Here is a 22,792-nt window from a genome sequence, read left to right as displayed (position 1 = left end):
GAAGAAATGCCTATTTAGATCTTCTGCCCATTTTTTGATTGGGTTTTTGTTTTTGTTTTAATATTGAGCTGCATAAGCTGTGTGTATATTTTGGAGCTTAATCCCATATCATTTGCTTCATTTGCAAATATTTTCTCCCATACAGATGAGAGGATCAAACTATTGTCTCCTACCAGTGACCTCAGAGTTGCTTAACAGGCTGCACAGGAAGAAGCAGGTGCTGCAACAAACATGAAATACCTGAAGGAAAAGCTAAAAATGGAATCAACCAGGTTTTAACAGATAACTAGATATAGACATTTTTTACATCAAATACCTAGATCATGGGTCAACAAAATTTTTTCCATAATGAACCAGAAAGTAATTACGTTAGACTTTGCAGGCAGTTATTGATTTCTGCCATCAGAACATGAAAGGAGGCATAGACAATGCATAAATATCCCTATATAATTTATTTACAAAATCATTTACAAAAGCAAGCAACAGGCTAGATTTGGTGTACAAGTTATGGTTGGTAAACCTCTGATACAGATGATGACAGAAATCTTGCTTTCATGTGGGTATTTGCCACTTAGTTGCGGATATGAGAAGGAATGTGCAGGTTATAAATTATGTAATTGGCTCAGGTAGTAGGTCACAGCCCAGATATCTACAGGTTGACAACGTTCAGCTACATGAAGAGATGTAGGTGTGTATTTAAAGGTTGAAAGTGATGAAGACATAGCCAGGTAGAAAGACCTTTCTCTCCCAGTGGAAAGGGACCCTGTTACTCAGCTGTACCTGACTGTCACCATGTGGAAATGTCCAGCAGCTCCATCTCCTCTATTGGTTCAGTGAAATCTCCCGATTTCTGAATATCTGAATATTTAAATATGGAAAATAATTAAACATTTTTAGGACAATGGGAAAGCAAACAAATCTCAGGGCACCCAGAAAAGTGTTGAATAGACACATATTAGATTCTCAATAAATATGTGTTTGAAGGGCAAGAAGGAGAGGGAACCAAGAAGGAAAGAGAGATGGAGGCAGAGAGGCTGAGAGGGAAAACAAGCAAGGGGAAAGGCAGACAAAATGAAGAGACAAGTGGACAAAACCGTTCCTTAAACCACCAGTTTTCAAACTTTGGGCAAGAGGCTACGTCCTAGTCATTCATATATGGAATCTGCACAGGCCTGATGACACCATGTGCGTTAGAGGAGAGGTTTTATATTTCTTTAACTTAAATGATGTGTGCTATTTTCAACCTAGTAGGAAGGAAGTAAAGTGAAGACCAAGAGTCTGGAGAGAGAAATCTCGATTTTTGTTTATGCCCTGCACTGTGGGGCACACACCAGACTTCATCGTCAATGCCCATGTATTCTCTCCCTCACTGAACACGGGTCATCAGGGAGTTTTGTAGGAGCATCAGTGTGCAGTCAGAGTCCTGAGATTCTGATTTAGTGGATCCAGTATGATGCTCCGGCCTCGATTTTTTTTTTTTTTAATCACCCCATGTCATTCTCGAGTACAAAGTAGAGAATCACTAAACACTAAGGATTTATGTGGTGTTAGGAGGATAGTTGGGCATCCCAGCTGGCTCAGCATTAAAGAATCTGCCTGCCAATGCAGGAGACGCAAGACATACAGGTTTGATCCCTGGGTCAGGAAGATGCCCTGTAGTAGGAAATGGCAACCTAGATTTACAAAGAGCAGACAATACAGAATCCCTTCAGCTTGCCATTCTGGGATGTCTCCAACGTTGGTCTACATTGTGGAATTGAGTCATCCAGCAAACTCAGCAATTAACACAATTTCACTCCCCTATCCTTCCCAAAAGTACCATCTGACCTATGTCTTATTTCAGGGATCAGTCAACTACAATCCATTATGGGCTTTTGTATGGCCTAGAGGAGGAATGGCTTTTTACATATTTAAATGATTGAAAAAAATTCTTAAAGAATAATGTTAGTGACCTACCAAATTAAAAGAAATTCAAATTCCAATCTATAGTGAAAGAAAGTGAAGTCGCTCAGTTGTGTCCGACTCTGCGAACCCATGGACTGTAGCCTGCCAGGCTCCTCCATCCATGGGATTTTCCAGGCAGGAGTACTGGAGTGGGTTGTCATTTCCTTCTCCAGGGGAAATTCCAATCTATAAATAAAGTTTTATTGAAACCCAGTCATGCCCCTTCATTTACATATAGCCTGTGGTTGTCTTTTCACTGCAAGGGCAGAGTTGAATCACTGCAACACTAACTGTGTGGACTGCAAAGTCCAGCATATTTACTATCTGACCCTTTACAGAAAACCTTTGCCCATCCCTGTCTTGGAGAGTATAGACTCTTTGATGTGAAAAGACTAACAAATATAGCATCTTGAACATCTTGGTAGGTTAACCCAGCAAGCGTTTATCTTCCCCATATGTCACAGAGTCCTCCCATGTGGCATCATGATTCTTAACCTTTTTGTGCCTCGGACATTTTGGGAAGTCTGGTGAAGTCTGTCAACCCTTTTTCAGGATAATAATTTTCAAAAACATAAAATAAAATATGTAGAATTTAAAGAAAAATACATTAAAATTCAATAATCAAGATATTTTAAAATGTGACATAATATATATGCTTCACTACTAAAGAATTAAATAACAAAATCTGGCAACAGGTTCAACAACTATAATAACTTTAAAACAGTAGTAAGTGTAAAACACTTTTGAAATATCTGCAACAAATAAGTGATATGAAAAATCTGTGATTTATCCAGGTGACAGTCATAGGGAGTATTTAAATCATTGTGGTTATTTGCCTACATTCATAATAGAAGGAGATACTAAATTTAGGTTAGAGTTTCATGAAAATAGGGATGTAATATTTTTCTAGCCATAAACTCCTCGAATTTTAGCCATAAACTCCTCGAATTTTATCCATAGATCAAGCAACCAGGGACTCAACATTATAAATTTCTGAGAGGCTCTACCATTTCTGAGACAATAGAAACATCTATTTGAAACTCTGCTTTCCACCAGCAGGCAGGGAAGAGAGAGCAAGCATAGGGCAGTCCTAAAAATGGTAGAAAATACAACAGCCCGCATTTCATGAAGCAGAACTCCAGTTTATTGGAGATTCCAGCAGAACCTACCTGACTGCAAGAGAGGCTAGGAAATGCATCTCAGGATGTGCCCAGGAAGGAGGGGAGACCCACTTGGTCAACCCTCAGCTGATCTCCACCACAGCATCTTCTCCAGAGTATAAAACACCACAGACTGACTGGCTTAAGTAACAGATTTATTTTCTCACAGTTCAGGAAGCTAGAAGTCCCAGATCATGGTGCTGCCTTTTCAGTTCCTGGTTGATAACCCACCTCCTGGTTTGTAGATGGCCCCCTTCTCACTGTGTCCATACATGGAGAAGGGAGAACACTTTTTGGTGTCTCTTATTAAAAGGATGCTAATCCTATGGGTTCAGGTCCCCACCTTTAGGACCTCATATAATTTCATTGCTCCATAAAGGCCCTATCTCCAAATGCAGTCCCACTGAGGGGTTAGTCCTTTGAGGATAAATTTCGGGAGAAATTCACATTTAAGTCCACAGCAGAAAACATGCCAAGTTCTCCTTTAAGACTCAGAGAAAAGAGGCTGTTTTGTTCAGAGTCTTCCTGGTGGCTTGATCTCAATATGGTAAACAGCTCCACGTTTTTCCATTTTCATGTTTTATCCCGAAGCAACAGAGCATTACATTAATTGACTTGTCTTATTAATTCAGTAAGCTGCTTCCAGGATGAAATGCTTAGCTATGCTTGCTTGTTTGGGGTCCTTTTTGGTTGTTGGGAGAAAGCTTCAAGGCTCAAGCCGTTCTGTTTTTCACAGTCACTGAAAATTTTTATGCACTGGTGCAGATTCACCACATTTGGAATTACTATGAACTTCTAGTTTCTCATTATATTATAATTTAATTCACACTTTTTAGTATGATAAGAAAGTATTGGGTAGTTCACATATTGTAGTGGGATATTTGCTCATAGACAGTTAATATTGTGCTTTAGCATTAAAGGGAATTTAATGCAGCAAATTTGACAGCTTCAATTAAAGCTGATGGAAGCGCTCGTGTCACAATACTAACTGCAGCCTAAAACAGCGGAATAAGGACTTCGCTCAAATACTTTTTTGAAAATGAAATTAGGAAATCAACCAAGTAGAAAGTGAAAACTTTCTACAAATACAGGGGGAAATCTAGATATTTAATTATCAAATCATTACATTGTACACCTTAAACTTAACACAATGTAACATGGCAATTATATCTCAATAATCTGAGGTTAGGGGGAAAGTATAGATATTTAGGCTTCCCTGATGGCTCAGAGGATAAAGCATCTGCCTGCAATGCAGGAGACCTGGGTTCGATCCCTGGGTTGGGAAGATCCCCTGGAGAAGGAAATGGCAACCCACTCCAGTATTCTTGCCTGGAGGATCCCATGGACAGAGGAGCCTGGCGGGCTACAGTCCACTGGGTCGCAAAAAGGCAGACACGACTGAGCGACTTCACTCACTCACTCACTCATAGATATTTAAGAGGCTAAAATCTTTCAAGAGTTAAAATAAATCTTGATAGGAACTTATTTATTAAAAGACTTCCCAGACTTATATTGTTGAATTTCTTTTTCCCCAAAATCCTTTGATACAGTACCAGAACAGTACAGATGGGTGCCTAATGTGTGTTTTTAATGAAATCTCTATTGATGATGATAAATATGTTATTTTGTGAAACACATGGATAGGTACTAAAGCATGGCAAAAGGATGTTTTTAAAAGTTGTTAGCAATTTAGACACCAATCTCAAGGACAATTGGAAATTTACATTAGTATTATAAAAGCAGCATTTTAAAGCAAAACTAAAGACAATCTCATCTTAACACAAGGACACAGATGTGCATGTGTTTTTCTTTGCAAAGAGGCAATTGAACAAAAGGTTTTTGCAAAAATCCAAAAAGATTTAAAATACTTATTCTACACTATGTTTGATATATAAAGTCTACAAAGCAGCTCACACCTAGACAAGTGGGTTTAATACAAATAAATATTCATGGCCCAATGCCCACTTAAGCCTGGAACAAAATGTTGAAGTAACTAAATATTATTTTAATCTTTCCTCCAGTGTATTGTACCAAACCTTGATGCAAATTAAAGGTTAATGCAATGCATTAGGTAAAAGGGTTTTTATTGCATAGAATTGACTTTCAAACAGGTTTTCCAGTACTAATATTAGGAGAACTGATAATGACAAAAAATACAAAGTCAGTAGCTTGGACTTGCAAATCTTATGTGGTCTTCTGTTAGCTGTAGAATTTCACAAACCACTTCCTTGCTTCCACATAATACATAGCAAAAGAACTGAAAACATGTGAATCCGTGCATTCATTTGTTCATGTGAACATTTATTCACTCATTCAAAATTCATTCATTTATTCAACAAATACTTCTTGAATAATTACCTTGCAGCAGGTTTTTCCCCATTCATTTATTTATTTATTTATTTTTTTTTTTTTTTTTTGTTTATAAAATATTTTATTTCCAAAATAAAAATATGAATCAAAATTTGTAATGTTACATTTAAAGGGGGGGAAGAATTAGAATGGAACATTGATACCGATCTTCTTTTTTTTTTTTTTTTTTAAATTTTATTTTATTTTTAAACTTTACATAACTGTATTAGATTTGCCAAATATCAAAATGAATCCACCACAGGTATACATGTGTTCCCCATCCTGAACCCTCTTCCCTCCTCCCTCCCCATTCCATCCCTCTGGGTCGTCCCAGTGCACCAGCCCCAAGCATCCAGTATCGTGCATCAAACCTGGACTGGCAACTCATTTCATACATGATATTTTACATGTTTCAATGCCATTCTCCCAAATCTTCCCACCCTCTCCCTCTCCCACAGAGTCCATAAGACTGTTCTATACATCAGTGTCTCTTTTGCTGTCTCGTACACAGGGTTATTGTTACCATCTTTCTAAATTCCATATATATGCGTTAGTATACTGTATTGGTGTTTTTCTTTCTGGCTTACTTCACTCTGTATAATAGGCTCCAGTTTCATCCACCTCATTAGAACTGATTCAAATGTATTCTTTTTAATGGCTGAATAATACTCCATTGTGTATATGTACCACAGCTTTCTTATCCATTCATCTGCTGATGGACATCTAGGTTGCTTCCATGTCCTGGCTATTATAAACAGTGCTGCGATGAACATTGGGGTACTCGTGTCTCTTTCCCTTCTGGTTTTCTCAGTGTGTATGCCCAGCAGTGGGATTGCTGGATCATTCATTTATTTAATAGCACTTTTTTAACCCATATATTTCAGGAATACATTCCCTGAGAAAAAATAATTCAAACAATAGAGACCATATAAGGGAAAAAAGTCTAAAATCTCCCTTCACTCTTCCCAGTGCCACAGATTTCACCAGAACTAACCAAACCTAGATCAAGAGACAACAACCAGTAAGCCTGGAGGATTTTACTTTTATATAATTCATGAGCTAAAAATGTTTTTTTTTATTTTTGCAATTTGAAAGAGTTGTTTACAAACAAATGCATGAATAATATCCAACAGAAACTGTTAGATGACCTGCAGAGTCTAGAATATAGTCTGGCCCTTTACAGAAAAAAATGTTTGCCTACTGGCATAGACTTTCAGACCTTTCTCCTAGCGTATATCTGCATGTGTACATATATAAAAACACAAATAGACACACAGAAATCTAGAGTTTTGTTTTTCCATTTATTTATAGAAGAGAAGTTGTATTTATTTGTTCATTGCATTTGCTACTATTTTTTTACTGAATAGTGTATCTCTAAGATGGTTCTATGTCAGTATATTTATCTCAATTTCTCTTTTTTTAACTCCTAGCAGTATTTCATACCTGTTTCCTGTTCCCTGCATCTATAAAGCCATTGGCCCCTCTTCAATTTGGAGCAACAAATTCTCTGAAGACTCTCCCATACACGTCCTCAGTTTATGTCTCAAATATGTGTCCTTGTCTTCCATTTTAATCATCCATCCATTTATTTATTCATTCTACACATTTTTTGGACACATAGTATGTATCAGGTACTCTTCCAGCTGTTGTGGATTCAATAGTGAATCCAAAATTCCTACTTCATAAAATTTAATTTAACTTTCTAGTAGAAGAAACAGAACCCGCTAGTGAAAAATAATATGAAGCAGGGAAGGAAATGTCAAATAGTAGGGCTTGAAATTTAGATCAGGTGGCCGTACATGCCCTCCATGCAACAGTGACTTGAGGAAAGACCCTTGGGGAACAAGGGTGCTGACCCTGAGGATACATGAAGGGAGACATTCTGGGATTGAGGGAGTGGCAAGTGGAAAGGCCCTGAGATGGAAGAATGCTTGGTGAGTCCAAGGAAGAACAGAAGTAACAGGAAGAGCAGCGGGCCAGAAGCAAAGAGAAAGCGTTGATGGTTTCATGCAGCATGGTGACCAAGCTCGTGATCGGAAAAGAGGAGTGGAGATGAGGTTAGTAGGTAATAAGAATCTGCATTATGTGGGTTAAATTGTGGATTATTATGAAGACCTGGGGTTTGACTCCAAATGAGGGGGAGCTGTGGAGTGTATTGAACAGAAGAGTAATGAGGTCTAATTCTCTTTGAAACAAAGTTACTCTGGTTGCTTTGTTGAAAGTAGATTAAAGAGGCTAAAATACAAGGATAGAAGCAGTTAGACCAGTTAGGAGGCTATGATCATAATCTAGGTGAGATATGCTCGAGGCCAGGAATCGGGGGGCCTTGAAAGGGAGTGTATTATGGAATAAATGTTTGTGTCCCCCACCATACAATTCATACATTGAAATCTTAACCCACCAGTTTTGGTATTTGGAGATAGAGCCTTTGATTAGGGATAGATCATGTCATGAGGATAGGGGGCCTCGTGATAGATTTTAAAAGGAGGAAATACTAAATGAGTCTCTCTCTCTGCACATCAGCGTGTGAGATACGCTGCAAAGGCCACCATCTGCAAACCAAGAAGAGGGCCCTCAGCAAGCACCAGTTCTATCAGCATCTTGATCTTAGACAACCAAGACCCCAGAACTGTGAGAAATAAATGTTTGCTGTTGAAGCCACTGGTCGATGGTAATCTGCTATAGCACCCTGAACAGAAGAAGACAGGGTAGTTAAGAAACAGAGGCTATAAGAAGCCATGGAGGAGAAAAACCAGTTTTGCGACTCCAACATACTGACCCATATGTAACACTCTCATTCCAAAAATAAAACAAAATTAAAAGTATGTTACAAGATGAATTTTCAACTCTCAAAAACAGGCCAAAGGCAGCCTAAAAAGTAAATCTTAATGTCTGAGATCACACCTTATGTGTGTAAATATCCTTAAGGTAGGGCTTTATTACTTATTTTAAGATCAAGGCTATGTTCTGGTGAAGCATCATCTTAAAAGTTTATTTGTAAGCCCCATTGTGAAAACAGTGAAACTAGGAGAAGGAAATGTTTTCCTTTGCAACTACTCCAGGAAAGAATCCAGTAATATGTGTGCAACTTTTTTTAACAGAAAAAATAAAGAGTTTGAGCATATGCCAAAGAACAAGGAGATCCCCAGAGCATAAGGCTGTTTGGCAACAGATATGAGTAGATGAGGTCAGAGCCTAAGGAACAGCAGAGCCAGAAGTGGTCATGAAGGCTCTTGGCCAAATCCCAAGGGTCTATTTTCAGCAGGTTGGGATAGCTCTGGTGGTCACTCCAGCATCTTCTCTTCTTGCGGGCTTGACTCCCTCAAGTTGTCAGTGGAGGCCACATTCCAGCATCCTTCCATTTCTCCACCTGAAGGGTGTTCCCTTTTTCTGTCTCCCAACAAATTCAGAAAGTTGAGGAGAGTTCCACTGAGTTGAATGGCTTCTCAGAGGCACAGTCTCAGGGGCAAATTCTAAGTCAAGAGTCCCAAGAACATTGTGGAGAATCTGAAATTCAGAAGGTTCTGTGCTTTAAGTTGGACTTTATATACCTTTAAACAATACTGATGCTTGTATACAGAAACTGGACTTAGTATATACTAACATGAGTAAGATCATTCTTAAGTGTGAGGCACAATGAGGTTAGAAGATATCCAGACAATTATTATTTAATTTCTGTTTCTAAGGAAAAAAGGTCCAAAATGTATTTCAAACTTTGGGGGGGAAAAAAAACTAGTAATAATTTTAAATATAGTAACACTCTTAATACCACTGTATATATTGATTGGATTCTTTTGGTTACTAATGATAGAAAAAATGACTCAAATTAACTCAGAAAGAAAGTGTATTGGCTCATCTAGCTGTGAAGTCCAAGAGTGGACACAAACATAGAAGAAATTTACATGTTGGGTATGGCAGATTCCAGGGCCTCAGATGATATTCAGCTGCTTTTCTTTCTCCACCTCTAGTTTTATTTCCAGTATGCGTTGGCCTCATTTTCATTCAGCTATCATGTAATTTGATAGATCACAGACAAAATCATACAGAAAGTAGGAGGACTAGTCTCCCAAAGAAAGTGGAACTGAGAACACAAAAACTTTTGTCTGCTATAACTGTATTTCTTTTTTTTATTGAAGTATAATTGATTTACATTATTATATTAGTTTCAGATGTATAGCACAGTGACTGAATACTTTTATAGATTATATTCCATTTAAAGTTATTAAAAATAATGGCTTTATGTCCCTATGCTGTACAATATATCCTTGTAATTTATCTATTTTATACAGAGTCATTTGTATCCCTTAATCCCATATCCCTATTTTGTTCTGCCCACTGATAACAACTAGTTTGTTTTCAATATCTGTGGATTAATTTCTGTTTTGTTATATCCATTTGTTCGTTGTTGGTTTTTTTTAAGATTCTACATGTAAATAATTCAGTCAGTTCAGTTCAATTGCTCAGTCAATTCCCGTAACGTGAGGGTTTTCCATCCATCTCCTGCCTTACCCATTCCACATAACAGCCCAAGTCTCTATCACTGCATCTTCTGCACCCATGAGGGCAGATACTCCCTCTGATGCACTTTTAGAAAGCAAAAGTTGACTATGTTTATTTCCTGTACCGAGACAAACAGCAGTCTCTGTCACCACCAGTAGTTATGATAGGGTTCATTTCTAGCCAGTGAATTTAATTGGCTATATTTCTAGAGTGCCAGCATCAGCAGAGCTTCGCCAGTTTATCAATGACTGTTATTTCATCCACTGAATGAAATCCACCAGCCAAAAAGGGCATAAATCCACAGCAATAAAGACATTCAGTGGTTAAATAGTCTCTAGCATGTATGACTGCTTGATTGCACAATGAGCTCATAGAGAAACTGTTACACTGAACACTGGCACTTATGTGGATCTCAGAAGAATGGGGCTCAATAGACAGAGTGAGGGTCTTCATGGAGCCTTAATTTACTTTTTAAGGACCCAAGGGCTTCATCAAAAGATAGCTTCACTTATGAGAGTGTTCCACAGAGATACAAGTGAAATTTTACAGCAGGTAAAGCAATAGCCTTTGGCATTAGAAAAGCTTGGGCTTGAATTCTCTCTCCACTCCTTGCTTCTTGGGTAACCTCGGGCAAGTCACTTAATCTTTCTGAGCAGACATACCTCTTTCTGTATATTGAAGGTAATGATGTACCAAGTCATAGGGTTCTTGGGATCATTAAATTAGATAACCTTCAGAAAGTAATTAGCACAGTGCCTGGTACAAAGGAAGCACTCAAGAAATTTCCCTCCAACAAATTTCTTCCATTCCTGCACTCCTTGGAGCCAAACAAGCTGTCTCTCTAAATACATACCCAAGTTTATTATGGCCCTCACTCAAAGATCTCTCCTGGCTTCCTAGCTACCCGGTAACATTGAAAGTCCTTAAGATAACATACAGGCATTCACAGTCTATTCCTCTGCTATCCTTTCAGCCTCACATCTAGATTCTTCTTCAGTTCAGTCGCTCAGTCGTGTCCGACTCTTTGTGACCCCATGAATCACAGCATGCCAGGCTCCCCTGTCCATCACCAACTCCCGGAGTTCACTCAGACTCACATCCATCAAGTCAGTGATGCCATCCAGCCATCTCATCCTCTGGCGTCCCCTTCTCCTCCTGCCCCCAATCCCTCCCAGCATCAGAGTCTTTTCCAATGAGTCAACTCTTCGCATGAGGTGGCCAAAGTACTGGAGTTTCAGCTGTAGCATCATTCATTCCACAGAAATCCCAGGGCTAATCTCCTTCAGAATGGACTGGTTGGATCTCCTTGCAGTCCAAGGGACTCTCAAGAGTCTTCTCCAACACCACAGTTCAAAAGCATCAATTCTTCGGCGCTCAGCCTTCTTCACAGTCCAACTCTCACATCCATACATGACCACGGGAAAAACCATAGCCTTGACTAGATGGACCTTTGTTGGCAAAGTAATACCTTGCATGTTTTACTGCACCCATAGCAAACTCTTCACTGTACCCCACTTGCTCACAGTATGATGCCTTCTCTATTCTCTCCCCTTTGCCTGGAATGCTTTTATGGAGAGCTCAAGGCTTTATTTAGTCAAGGATCACCTTATTAGCCTATATTTAATAAGTGCATATTGTATGCCCAACACCATGATTATCTCTATGATGTGATACTATTATTAGAAATAAGAAGAAATATGAGACTTGGCAAAGTGGAACTCAGCAAAGTGATCTAGGGATACATGTCCAGGAAGTGGCGGAGTGAGAATTCAAATCAGGGCATTCTGACTCCAAAGTAGCTGTATTAGTTTGCCATTACTGTTGTCCCAAGTAGCCACAAACTTTGTAGCTTAAAGCAACGCATACTTGTTATTTTCCAGTTCTAGACATTAAAAGTCCAAAATGAGTAGTAATAGGTTCAAATCATAGTGTCCATGGTGTCAGCAGGCTGTATTCCTTCTGAAAGCTCTAGAGGAGATCTGTTTCCTTGGCATTTCTAGATTATAGGCACTGCCTTTGTTTCTTGGCTCTTGACCTCTGATTCCATCTTCAAAGCCAGCAGTCATGGTAATTATTTCCTTGGTGGCTCAGATGGTAAAGAATCTGCCCGCAATGCAAGATTCAATCCCTGGGTCAGGAAGATGCCCTGGAGAAGGGAATGGCAACCCACTCCAGTATTCTTCCCTGGAGAATTCCATGGATGGAAGAGCCTGGTCAGCTATAGTCCATGGGATCACAAAGAGTTGGACACAACTGAGCAACTAACACGCACACATCAAAATATCAGGTTGTACACCTTAAATATATACAATTATCCTTTGTCAAATATACCTTAATAAAGCTGGAAAAGAAATATTTTTTTAAAACTTTGCAAGCAAACTGTAACTACTACTGCAATAGAGAGGAAAACAAAAACCACATCAGCTCGGATTGTTTCGTTCTGCATTGTATCTATAGTGAATAATCTGTGTTTACTATTAGTAAGCTATACATATATTTTTATAAATCTGATTGACATTTAGGTATTTTATAAAACACAACAAATGCCAGAGAAAATTAAATTTAAACCTCACACCCTCAAAAAATGGAAAATTTGAGCACACCTATGCTGTAGGGATTTATGAAAATTAGATGAGATTTATGAAGAGCTTAACTTAAGATCTAGCAAATTCTTTGCATCAAAGAAATGCTAACTAGCTAGCTATAATTATCATTTAGGATAATCCTTTGCTTTTTTATATTAAAAAACAGCCCATTATGCAATATAACAGAATAACATTTCAAAGTGTTTACCAAAGTCCTACTGACTACTTCCCAGTGCAGATACCAACCATCCATTTTAGGAGTCACATGGAGGAACACCAGTTGTAGAACTTACACAATTTACTACTGAGAGCAAAGGTGACATCCTTAGCTCTCAGTGGTGGAAAGAATGAATAGGAAAAGATGTTTTCTTCCTGCCCCTGGATTCTATAAAAGATCCTCTAAGCTATAGACAGAAAAAAAGAATTTGGATGAGAAGAAGGACAAGACATTCCAGAGGCCATTTACTCTGTCTCTCCTTCTTGGAATAAGTCCTGGTGAAGAAGAGTGGAGACAAACTCACAGTTGATTTTAATTTGGGGTCTGGAATAGAGAAGACTGGTACCCTGCCAATTCTCTCTCAAACTCTGGTCATTAATAGTCTCAAAGACTTGAAAGTAAGTGTCAGGGGAAAGTAGCTCCGCATCTCCTGTGGACCTCCAAAAGATGAAGGACAGCAATCAGACCATTAGGAGAGATCCTAGAAGACTGAGGTTAGACAGAAAGAGCTGAATGAGCCTGGAGTCAAGAGTATGAAAATTGGGAATGACCTGAAGGCATAAGGATGAGAGTTACAGCTGCTGCTGCTGCTAAGTCACTTCAGTCGTGTCCGACTCTGTGCGACCCCATAGATGGCAGCCCACCAGGCTCTGCCGTCCCTGGGATTCTCCAGGCAAGAACACTGGAATGGGTTGCCATTTCCTTCTCCAATGCATGAAAGTGAAAAGTGAAAGTGAAGTCATTCAGTCATGTCCAACTTTTTGCAACCCCATGGACTGCAGCCTATCAGGTTCCTCTGTCCATGGGATTTTCCAGGCAAGAGTACTGGAGTGGGGTGCCAATGCCTTCTCCAAGAGTTACAGCAAACCTTGCTTATCTCAAGGGACAGAGTTGCTAGAAGCCAGTGACCATAAGCTGTGATAGGTGAAGTGCAAAAACATAGACTGGACAGCACACCCCAGACTCAGGCAAAATACATTTTGCATATTTAAAAGCTCTAACAAAATATCAAGATATAATACGTCTAAGATCTGGCATCTTACATCACCTGTCTTAACCCTGGGACATATACTGAATTGGAGGAAGGAGGGAACGTCAAGATGGTTGTATGAGATTTTCTCAATGATCCTGAGTTTCAGCCCAGAAGTAACTTAAATAAAAATCACTGAACTGGACTGACAAAATACTGAAAAGTGTTAAGCTAATTTTTCTCTCTGGGGAAGTCTTAAGTCATAAAATCAGAAAGTTTCATAGAAGTAAAGTTCATTTTTGCACACCTGAGATAATCACCATAAATTGATTACCCACCAATATCTGCCTTTCAGTAACTCATTTGCTCAAGCTGAATAAGGGAGACTTCACTAAAGTAAACACACTTGTGACAACTGTGTTTAAAAGAGCTTAGGTTGCATTTTATGTTGTGTATTCCATTAGCAGGGCCAGGGGCACTGGATTACTGAAAAGACCCAGGGTGGGGTGTGTGATTTAGTGCATAGTCCTTGCTTGGTAAAGTATGACAAGTAGAATCTGCTAAATTAATCACCATTTATTCAGGTGCTGCTCCTCAGATGAAGAAACAGAGAAGAGTGAAGGGGTGAGAGGGGTAATTGTCCATGTGCTGCCCTGGAACCTTGGTGACCAGTTCTAGAAATCAAAGTGCTTACTGCATAGCTCAAGGTTTGGCAATTTTTTGCAGAGGGTTATGTCTTAGTCAGTTTGGGTTGCTATAACAGAATATCCTAGACTGGGTGGCTTGTAAACAATAGAAATTCATTTCTCACAGTTGTGGAGGCTGGAAGTCCAAGATCAGGTGCCAGTATGGTCAGGTGAGGGTCTTCTTCTGGGCAGCAGACACTTTCTTGTATCATGGCAAAAGGGGCTAGGGAGCTCTGTGGAGCCTCTTTTATAAGGAGGTTAGGATTTATTTCCACACATAAATTAAGGCAGAACACAAACATTCAGACCATAGCAGGCCAGATAGTGAATATTTTAGGCTTTGTGAATTATAACATCTCTTCCGCAACTCCTCAACCTCTCCACTATAGCATGAAAACAACCACAGACAATAAAGGAGTGTGGCTGGGTCTGAATAAAACTTCGTTTACCAACAAGAAAAAAAATTGGATTTGGCTCACAAGTTACACTTTGCCAACCTCAAGTCTAGCTTATCTGTCCCAAAGTACAGCCAGTTGACAACAACATGGGCATACAAATGACCTTGCCCAATGGATAAATGTAACAGATACAGAAAGCAGGGGTATTTTTGGTTTTGTTTCATGGCCCCCTTAGGATCTGTTTCCATTAATGTCCTTTGGGAACCACCCTTACCCTACCTTCAGCCCACACGATTTTGTTTAGACTGGACTCTTAGGCTCATGGATAGAGAATGGGATCCAAATCTAACCAATAAACACACCTAGCCTCCTAGCCTCCTAGCCTCCTAGGATTGATGCAGAGATTGGAAAGAGATCCCAACTTGTCCAATCAGGATGAGACTTGTGGTGTGTTCAATCAGGAAGAATTCTTCCAAAGCAGACCCAGAGACAAAGATTTCAGTGTGAATTTTTTTTTTTTTTTTTTTTTAAGAAGCAGTCCCAGGAGACACTTGGTGTTATCTAGCAAGTTACAACTGAGGGAACTTGGAGCTTCATCCTATTGAGGGGTTCTGGGAGTTAGGGTAGAGCAGGAGCCTCAGAGGCAGCCCACACCAGGGTACATCAGTGCCCCTCAGTCACTGGTTAAGGGTTACTCTTCAGGGGGTTCATCCCTGCTCCTTCTTACCTGCCCTGAACACTAGCACAGTGGCTGTTTCAGCCACAAAAGGATGACCTCAGGCAAGAGGTACAGATTCTAGGATGTGGAAGTCAAGGCTTACTGCACTGAAGTAAGCCCTGAGAGGGAATTTCATGGAGGTCCTACATCTTTTGCTACCAGAGAATTTCATTAGAACCCTTTATGAAGAAACTGGGGGATTATTTGACCTAGTTAGAGCCTCTGAATCACACTGCACCAAAGTCATTTCATGGGCATTTTAGTTACATGAGCCAACAAGTTCCTTAATTGCTTAAATGGTTTGAGTCAGATTTCTTCTGTATGAATCAAGAAGGACTAAAAAAATTACATGGGAACTTGGGTCACAAAGTGTTGGACACAACTGAGTGACTAAACTACCACCACCATGTACAGTAAGTAGATTACAAAGATGGATGTACTAATATTGATTCACTGCTCATTGTCATGATTTTCAGGGGGCTATAGAATTCCTAACATTACAGGTTGGAGAAGGCAATGGCACCCCACTCCAGTACTCTTGCCTGGAAAATCCCATGGATGGAGGAGCCTGGTAGGCTACAGTCCATGGGGTCGTGAAGAGTCCAACATGACTGAACAACTTCACTTTCACTTTTCACTTTCATGCATTGGAGAAGGAAATGGCAACCCACTCCAGTGTTCTTGCCTAGAGAATCCCAGGGACGGGGGAGCCTGGTGGGCTGCCGTCTATGGGGTCACACAGAGTTGGACACGACTGAAGCAACTTAGCAGCAGCAGCAATATTATAGGTATAGATATATTAGGTATGGATTATATACATCATCTGTATTAAATATACACGTATCATATATATCACCTATGCTGTCATATGCTTAGTCATTTCAGTCATGTCTGACTCTTTGCAACCCTATGGACTATAGCCCGCCAGGCTCCTCTGTCCATGGGGATTCTCCAGTCAAGAATACTGAAGTGGGTTGCCGTGCTCTCCTCCAGGGGATCTTCCCAACCCTGTGATTGAAGCCAGGTCTCCTGCATTCCAGGCAGATTCTTTACCATCTGGGCCACCAGAGATGCACAAGAAATCTGGAGTGGGTAGCCTGTCCCTTCTCCAGGGGATCTTCCTGACACAGGAATCAAACTTGGGTCTCCTGCATTGCAGGCGGACTCTTAACCAGCTGAGCTACTAGGGAGGCCCCTAAATCATCTATGTCTATATCTGTATCTATATATACAGGGGTGTAGTGCTATATTCAGGAAAAAGCTATACACATATGTTGAGTTTTAAGAGTTAAGAAAGCCTACAATGTAGGATCTCAGAGAAAGGTCACCAAATCACCACAATCCTTTCATTTATCCACATGATGAAAACCCATGAGTATCGGCTTCCATGAAAAGACACAGCAGTGCAGAGTTTCCCAGCGGATTCTCAGGAACTGTTTAATGAAAGTGATCAATGTCTGTTCCTCAGGAGAACTTATTTTTGTCCACAATCTCTGTGCTTGAGCTTTCTCTCTCTCATTCTCTCTCTTCTATTTGCTCAATGGAATTAAAGGATTAGAGTTGAGATGGTCAGGACAAATAGAAGAGGATCCGAAGATAATAAGACCAGAAAAACCAAATGTAGTCTTTCAGAGAAAGTCAGAATGTTAAGGGAGTAAGCAAAGAATGACATATGCTTATGAGAGTGGGAGAAGGGTCCAGAAAAACAAAATATTAAAAGAAAAAAAAATTTGTAATGCCTGGAGCATACAGCCCCCCCCCCCTTTTTGTGTGTTCTCGGGAAAAAATGGAATATATTTCTATTATATTTTTGTTTGAACTGGTATTTCATGTAATGTGATTCTCTGCTGATCTGTGCTTACTTAGGCTAAGGTGGCTTGTGAAATCCTTTATAATCTGTGATCTGTGTGGTTCAGTCTTTGCTGTCCACTTATTTAGGAGTCACAATTCAAAAGCCTACAAGTAGACTAAGATGGATTCCTTTCACTCATTCCACATTTCTCTTGAACAACCTCTATGGCAGCCACTACTCATGGCGCTATTGATGCAACAGTAAACAGAATAAATGAAAAGCACTTCCATTAAGTTCACATTGAGTGGGGAAAGGCAGATGATAATCTAAATAAACTGTGTCACATTAGATGAACATCAGTGATGTGTACGAAACACAGCAAGAAAAATGATTGGGAGTTCTGAGAGTGAAGAGTCTCTTTTGAGATGCTGACTTTTAACCAAAACCTGAAGAGGCTGAGGGGTGAGTCATGTAGATATGTGAGGAAAGAGCATTGCAGAGGGAAATGCAAGTGCAAACGCCCCGAGGTGGGAAAGTGCTGAATCTTTCTTGGAATTCTAAGGAGGTCAGTATGCAACTAGAACAAGCATCAGCAAACTTTTTCTGTAGAAAAACAGATAATTAAAAAAAAGATTACGTCTCCATAACAAGCACTCAGTCCTACCACTGTGGTCCAAAAGCTGCTGTAGACAGCAGGCCTTTGGTTTAAAGGAGTGAGTAGTTGGTAATGAGACCTGAATATGTGGAGCCATATACATCATCATAATAGCTTTGGATTTTAATTTGTGTATTAGTCAGGGATCACCAGAGAAACTACCCAAAAGAACCAATGGGATAAGTGAGAAAGCGTGTGTGTGTATGTAGAGACAGAGATTATAAGGAATCTGCTCCCATGATTATTGAAGCCCACAAATGCCCAAATCTACAGTTGACAAGCTGGAGATCCAGGAAAGCTAATGGTGTAGTTCTCGTCTAAAGACCAGCAGCTCTGAGATGAAGGAAGACTCAGTATTTCAGGTTTAGTCTAGAGGTAGGGAAAAAAATCTGATGCCTTGCCCAGTTTGAAGACAATCAGATAGGAGTTACCTCTCATTCAGGAGAAGGTCAGTCCATTCGTTCTATGCAGGCCTTCAACTGATTGAATGAGGCCATCCACATTAGGAACAACGATCTGATCTATACTCAGTCTAACAGTGTAACTGTTAAACCCATCCCCCCCACCAAAAAAAAAAAACTTTCACAAAAACACCCAGAATTATTTTTGACTAAATATCTAAGCACCCTGTGGAGCAGTCAAATTGACACTTAAAATTAAACATCACATTTTGCATAGGATGAAGAGATATTAAAGGGTTTTCAGCAATGAAATGGCATAATATGTTTTACATATAAACCATGTCACTCTAGTTGGTGTACCAGGTCAGACACAGGGTGACCAGCTATGAGGCTCTTTCAATATTCCAGGTAACAGATAGTGGGAGTTGGACAAAGGTGGTAGCAGTGGAGCCGGGGAGAAATAACCAGATTCTGATTACTCTCAGAAACAATTAGACTGGTTTTTGATAGCAGCACTGATTACACTTAAAAAAAATCTATTGAAATACAGTTGCTTTACAATGTTGAGCTAATTTCTGCTGTACAACAAAGTGAATCAGCTGTACATGAAAATATATCCCCTCTTTTTGGGATTTCCTTCCCATTTAGGTCACCACAGAAAGTTAAGTAGAGTTCCCTGAGCTATACAGTAGATTCTCATTAGTTACCTATTTTATACATAGCAGGGTATATATGTCAATCCTAATCTCCCAATTCATTCCACCCCTCCTCTCCCTCTTTGGTGTCCATACATTGATTCTATATGTCCATGTTTCTATTTCTGCTTTGCAAATAGGCTAATTTGTGCCATTTTCTAGATTTCATATATCTCTGTTAATATTGTTGTTGTTGTTGTTTTTCTGTTGCTTAGTTTTGTGTGACTCTTTGCAACCCCATGGACTACAGCATGCCAGGCTTCCCTGTCCTTCACCATTTGCCAGAGTTTGCTCAAACTCATGTCCATCGAGTCAGTGATGCCATCCAACCATTTCATCCTCTGTCATCTCCTTCTCCTTATGCCTTCAATCTTTCCCAGCATCAGGGTCTTTTCTAGTGAGTCAGCTCTTCGCATCAGGTGGCCAATGTATTGGAACTTCAGCTTCAGCATCAATCCTTCCAATGAATATTCAGGATTGGTTTCCTTTAGGATTGACTGGTTTGATTTCCTTGCAGTCCAAGGGACTCTCAAGAGTCTTCTCCAACACCACAGTTCAAAGTCATCAGTTCTTCAATGCTCATTCTTTTTTTATTGCCCAGCTCTCACATCCTTACATGACCACTGGAAAAACCATAGCTTTGACTATACAGACCTTTGTAAGCAAAGTAATGTCTCTGTTTTTAATATGCTGTCAGGTTTGTCATTGCTTTTCTTCCAGGAGTAAGTGTGTTTTAATTTCATGGTTGTAGTCACTGTCCACAGTGATTTTGCAGCCCATGAAAATAAAGGCTGTCACTGTTTCCATTGTTTCCCCATCTGTTTGCCATGAAGTGATGGGACCAGATGCCATGATCTTCATTTTTTGAATGTTGTTTTAAGCCAGTCTTCTCCCTCTCCTCCTTCACCTTAAGAGGCTCTTTAATTCCCTTTTGCTTTCTACCATAAGGGTGGTGTCATATGCATATCTGAGGTTATTGATATTTCTCCCTGAAGTCTTTATTCCAGCTTGTGTTTCATCCAGCTTGGCATTTTGCATGATGTACTCTGCATATAAATAAGCAGGGTGACAAGGTACAGCCTTGATGTACCCCTTGCCCAATTTTGAACCCGTCCATTTTTCCACGTCCGGCTCTAACTGTTGCTCTTGACCTGCATACAGGTTTTTCAGAAGGCACGTTAGGTGGTCTGGTACTCCTATCTCTTGAAGGATTTCCCACAGTTTGTTGTGATCCACACAAAGGCCTCAGTATAGTCAATGAAGCAGAAGTAGATATTTTTCTGGAAATCTCTTGCTTTTTCTATGATCCAGCGGATGTTGGCAATTTGATCTCTGGTTCCTCTGCCTTTTCTAAATCCAGATTATACATTTTTCTCTTTCTGACTTACTTCACTCTGTATGACAGTCTCTAAGTCCATCCATGTCTCTGCAAATGGCACAAAATTGTGTTCATTTTTATGGCTGAGTAATATTCCATTGTATGTATGTTCCACATCGTCTTCATCCATTCCTCTGTTGATGGACATTTCAGTTGTTTCCATGTCCTGGCTATTGTAAATAGTGCTGCAGTGAACACTGGGATGCCTGTATCTTTTGGAATTACGGTTTTCTTTGTGTATATGCTCGTGGAGAACAGTATGGAGGCTCCTTAAAAAACTAAAAATAGACTACATTTTCTGATTATATGAGTATGCAAGAAAGATTACAGAAGGCTGGACTCCAAAACTTTGTCCTGAGGAGCTTAAAGGATTGAGTTTTCCTCATCTGAGATAGGAAACATGTGAGTAAAGCTGATTTGGGAAAAAGCATAGGAGTTTTGGAGAGGTAGTATTAAAATGCTTATTAGAAACCAAGTCTCAGAGTAGATGCTATCGTCTGAATGTCTGTACTCTGTCCCCCCAAATGCCTATGTCGAAATTCTAATGCCTAATATGGCAGTATTTGGAGGTAGGGCCTTTGGGAAGTACTTAGGTCATGAGGGTGGTACTCCCATGGACGAGATTAGTACTCTTAAAAAAAGAGACCCCACAGAGATTCTTTGCCTCTGCCACCACTGAGGATATAGCCAGAACGTGCTGGTTACAAACCAGGAAGAGGGCCCTGATCAGAATGCTATCTTGCCAGCACCTTGATCTTGGAATTTCAGCCTCCAGAACTGGAAGAACTGAATGTCTGCTGTGTATAAGCTATCCAGTCTGTGATATTTGGTTGTAGCAGCTCAACAGGACTAAGACAGTAGAATAGGCAGTTGTATATACCATTTGCAGTTCAAAGAGAAAGGACTTCCCCTTACATAAATTCAAAAGACAGTTTGAGAGATTCGATTCAATACTTTCAACATTTCCTCTTTCCTCTTTGCTTCACATACCTGAAACTCCTTGGCCCTCTATGCCTACAGTCCACTCTCTCCCTACCTTGTTAACACCCAACCTTCCTGCTTCCCCATGATCTCCCTGAACCTCTCACCAGGTCTACATCCTCCCCTCACCCCCCAATTCCTGTCTGGGTCTTCCCTTCTCTGCCCTTTGCTGGATCTGTATCCCCAGGTCTCCCGGCTTGGGAAAGGCAAGGAGTGGATTACAAAGAGGGGAGGATGAAGAGAAAATTTAGACTGGAAATTATGCATTCTTTTGTGCAGATATAAGGATGGGTGAGATCTATAGACAACTCTATGATAAGCAATAATAGCCACATATGTATGTTTGTATATGATTTATAAGTAGCTGATGCTCATTATATCAGTGCATATTTATTAGTATCATAGGATTTTAGTGTAATAACTCTGGAAGTTCACAGATTATCTTCTCTCAGTCTATCTTTTATAAAGGAAGAAACTGAGAACACAGCAGTGAAGTACCTTGTCTGAGCTTCACGTTTTCTCAGGAGTGTACTCATTTATTAATCACCATAGCCGTGTAATGTGTGTACAGATGTATGTATCTCTCATCAGTGTAATAAATGGAACATCTACACATGTAGCACTGCGGCAAGTGTTGTATGTTCAGAACTTCTTTGAGTCCTCACAACTCTACGAAGTAGGTAAAATTAGCTCAGTTTCACACACACACAAAAAATGTCCAGAGGGCTAAACAGGTGAAATGACTGGCCCTGGCTCACAAGCTAGGCAGTGACAGAGCCAAGCTTAGAAATTTGTCTAAATTCAGTACTTTGCCTGGAGAAGGCAATGGCACCCCACTCCAGTACTCTTGCCTGGACAATCCCATGGATGGAGGATCCTGGAAGGCTGCAGTCCATGGGGTCGCTGAGGGTCGGACACGACTGAGCGACTTCACTTTCACTTTTCACTTTCATGCGTTGGAGAAGGAAATGGCAACCCACTCCAGTGTTCTTGCCTGGAGAATCCCAGGGACGGGGGAGCCTGGTGGGCTGCCATCAATGGGGTCGCACAGAGTCGGACACGACTGAAGCGACTTAGCAGTAGCAGTACTTTGCCTGCACATAGCTCCCTGTCAATCATGAATCATTACATGTGTTTTATAAGAATGAGAAATAGGAATGATCTATATTAGATAGTATTCTATTCTCCCTGAATTTGTTTCAATCTGGTATGGACATGTTTGGAAGTCCCTGTGATTGAACTTCATAAGCTCTTAACTTTCTCTGAATGACCTGGCTTTGTCTTCCATTCATAGTTTGCTTTTTTCTCCCATTATTTGTAAGAATGCACATGTTCTATAAATGGTAGCAGTGGTGCAAGAGAG

General features: G+C 40.0%; 1 protein-coding gene across 6 annotated transcripts in view; it reads left to right on the top strand.

Moving 5' to 3' along the window:
* TAFA1 (TAFA chemokine like family member 1) overlaps positions 1-22,792 on the top strand; it is a 534,519-nt gene that overhangs the window by 371,653 nt on the left and 140,074 nt on the right. Inside the window, exons 5-7 of one of the 6 annotated variants that reach the window (XM_055558385.1) lie at positions 146-217; positions 6,884-7,510; positions 7,977-10,246. The exons of 4 other annotated variants lie outside the window; for them this stretch is intronic. In XM_055558385.1, coding sequence (XP_055414360.1) covers positions 146-217; positions 6,884-6,922 — 111 coding nt within the window. In that variant the 3' untranslated portion in view covers positions 6,923-7,510; positions 7,977-10,246. Of the gene's footprint in view, positions 1-145; positions 218-6,883; positions 7,519-7,976; positions 10,247-22,792 lie in introns of those variants that run through there. One more of the 6 variants, XM_055558386.1, reaches the window with a different exon arrangement.

This window comes from Bubalus kerabau, chromosome 20, assembly GCF_029407905.1.
Source record: "Bubalus kerabau isolate K-KA32 ecotype Philippines breed swamp buffalo chromosome 20, PCC_UOA_SB_1v2, whole genome shotgun sequence".
Classification (NCBI taxonomy): domain Eukaryota; kingdom Metazoa; phylum Chordata; class Mammalia; order Artiodactyla; family Bovidae; genus Bubalus; species Bubalus kerabau.
The sequence above is the reverse complement of the archived record's forward strand: the minus strand, read 5'-3'. Positions and strand labels throughout refer to the sequence as shown.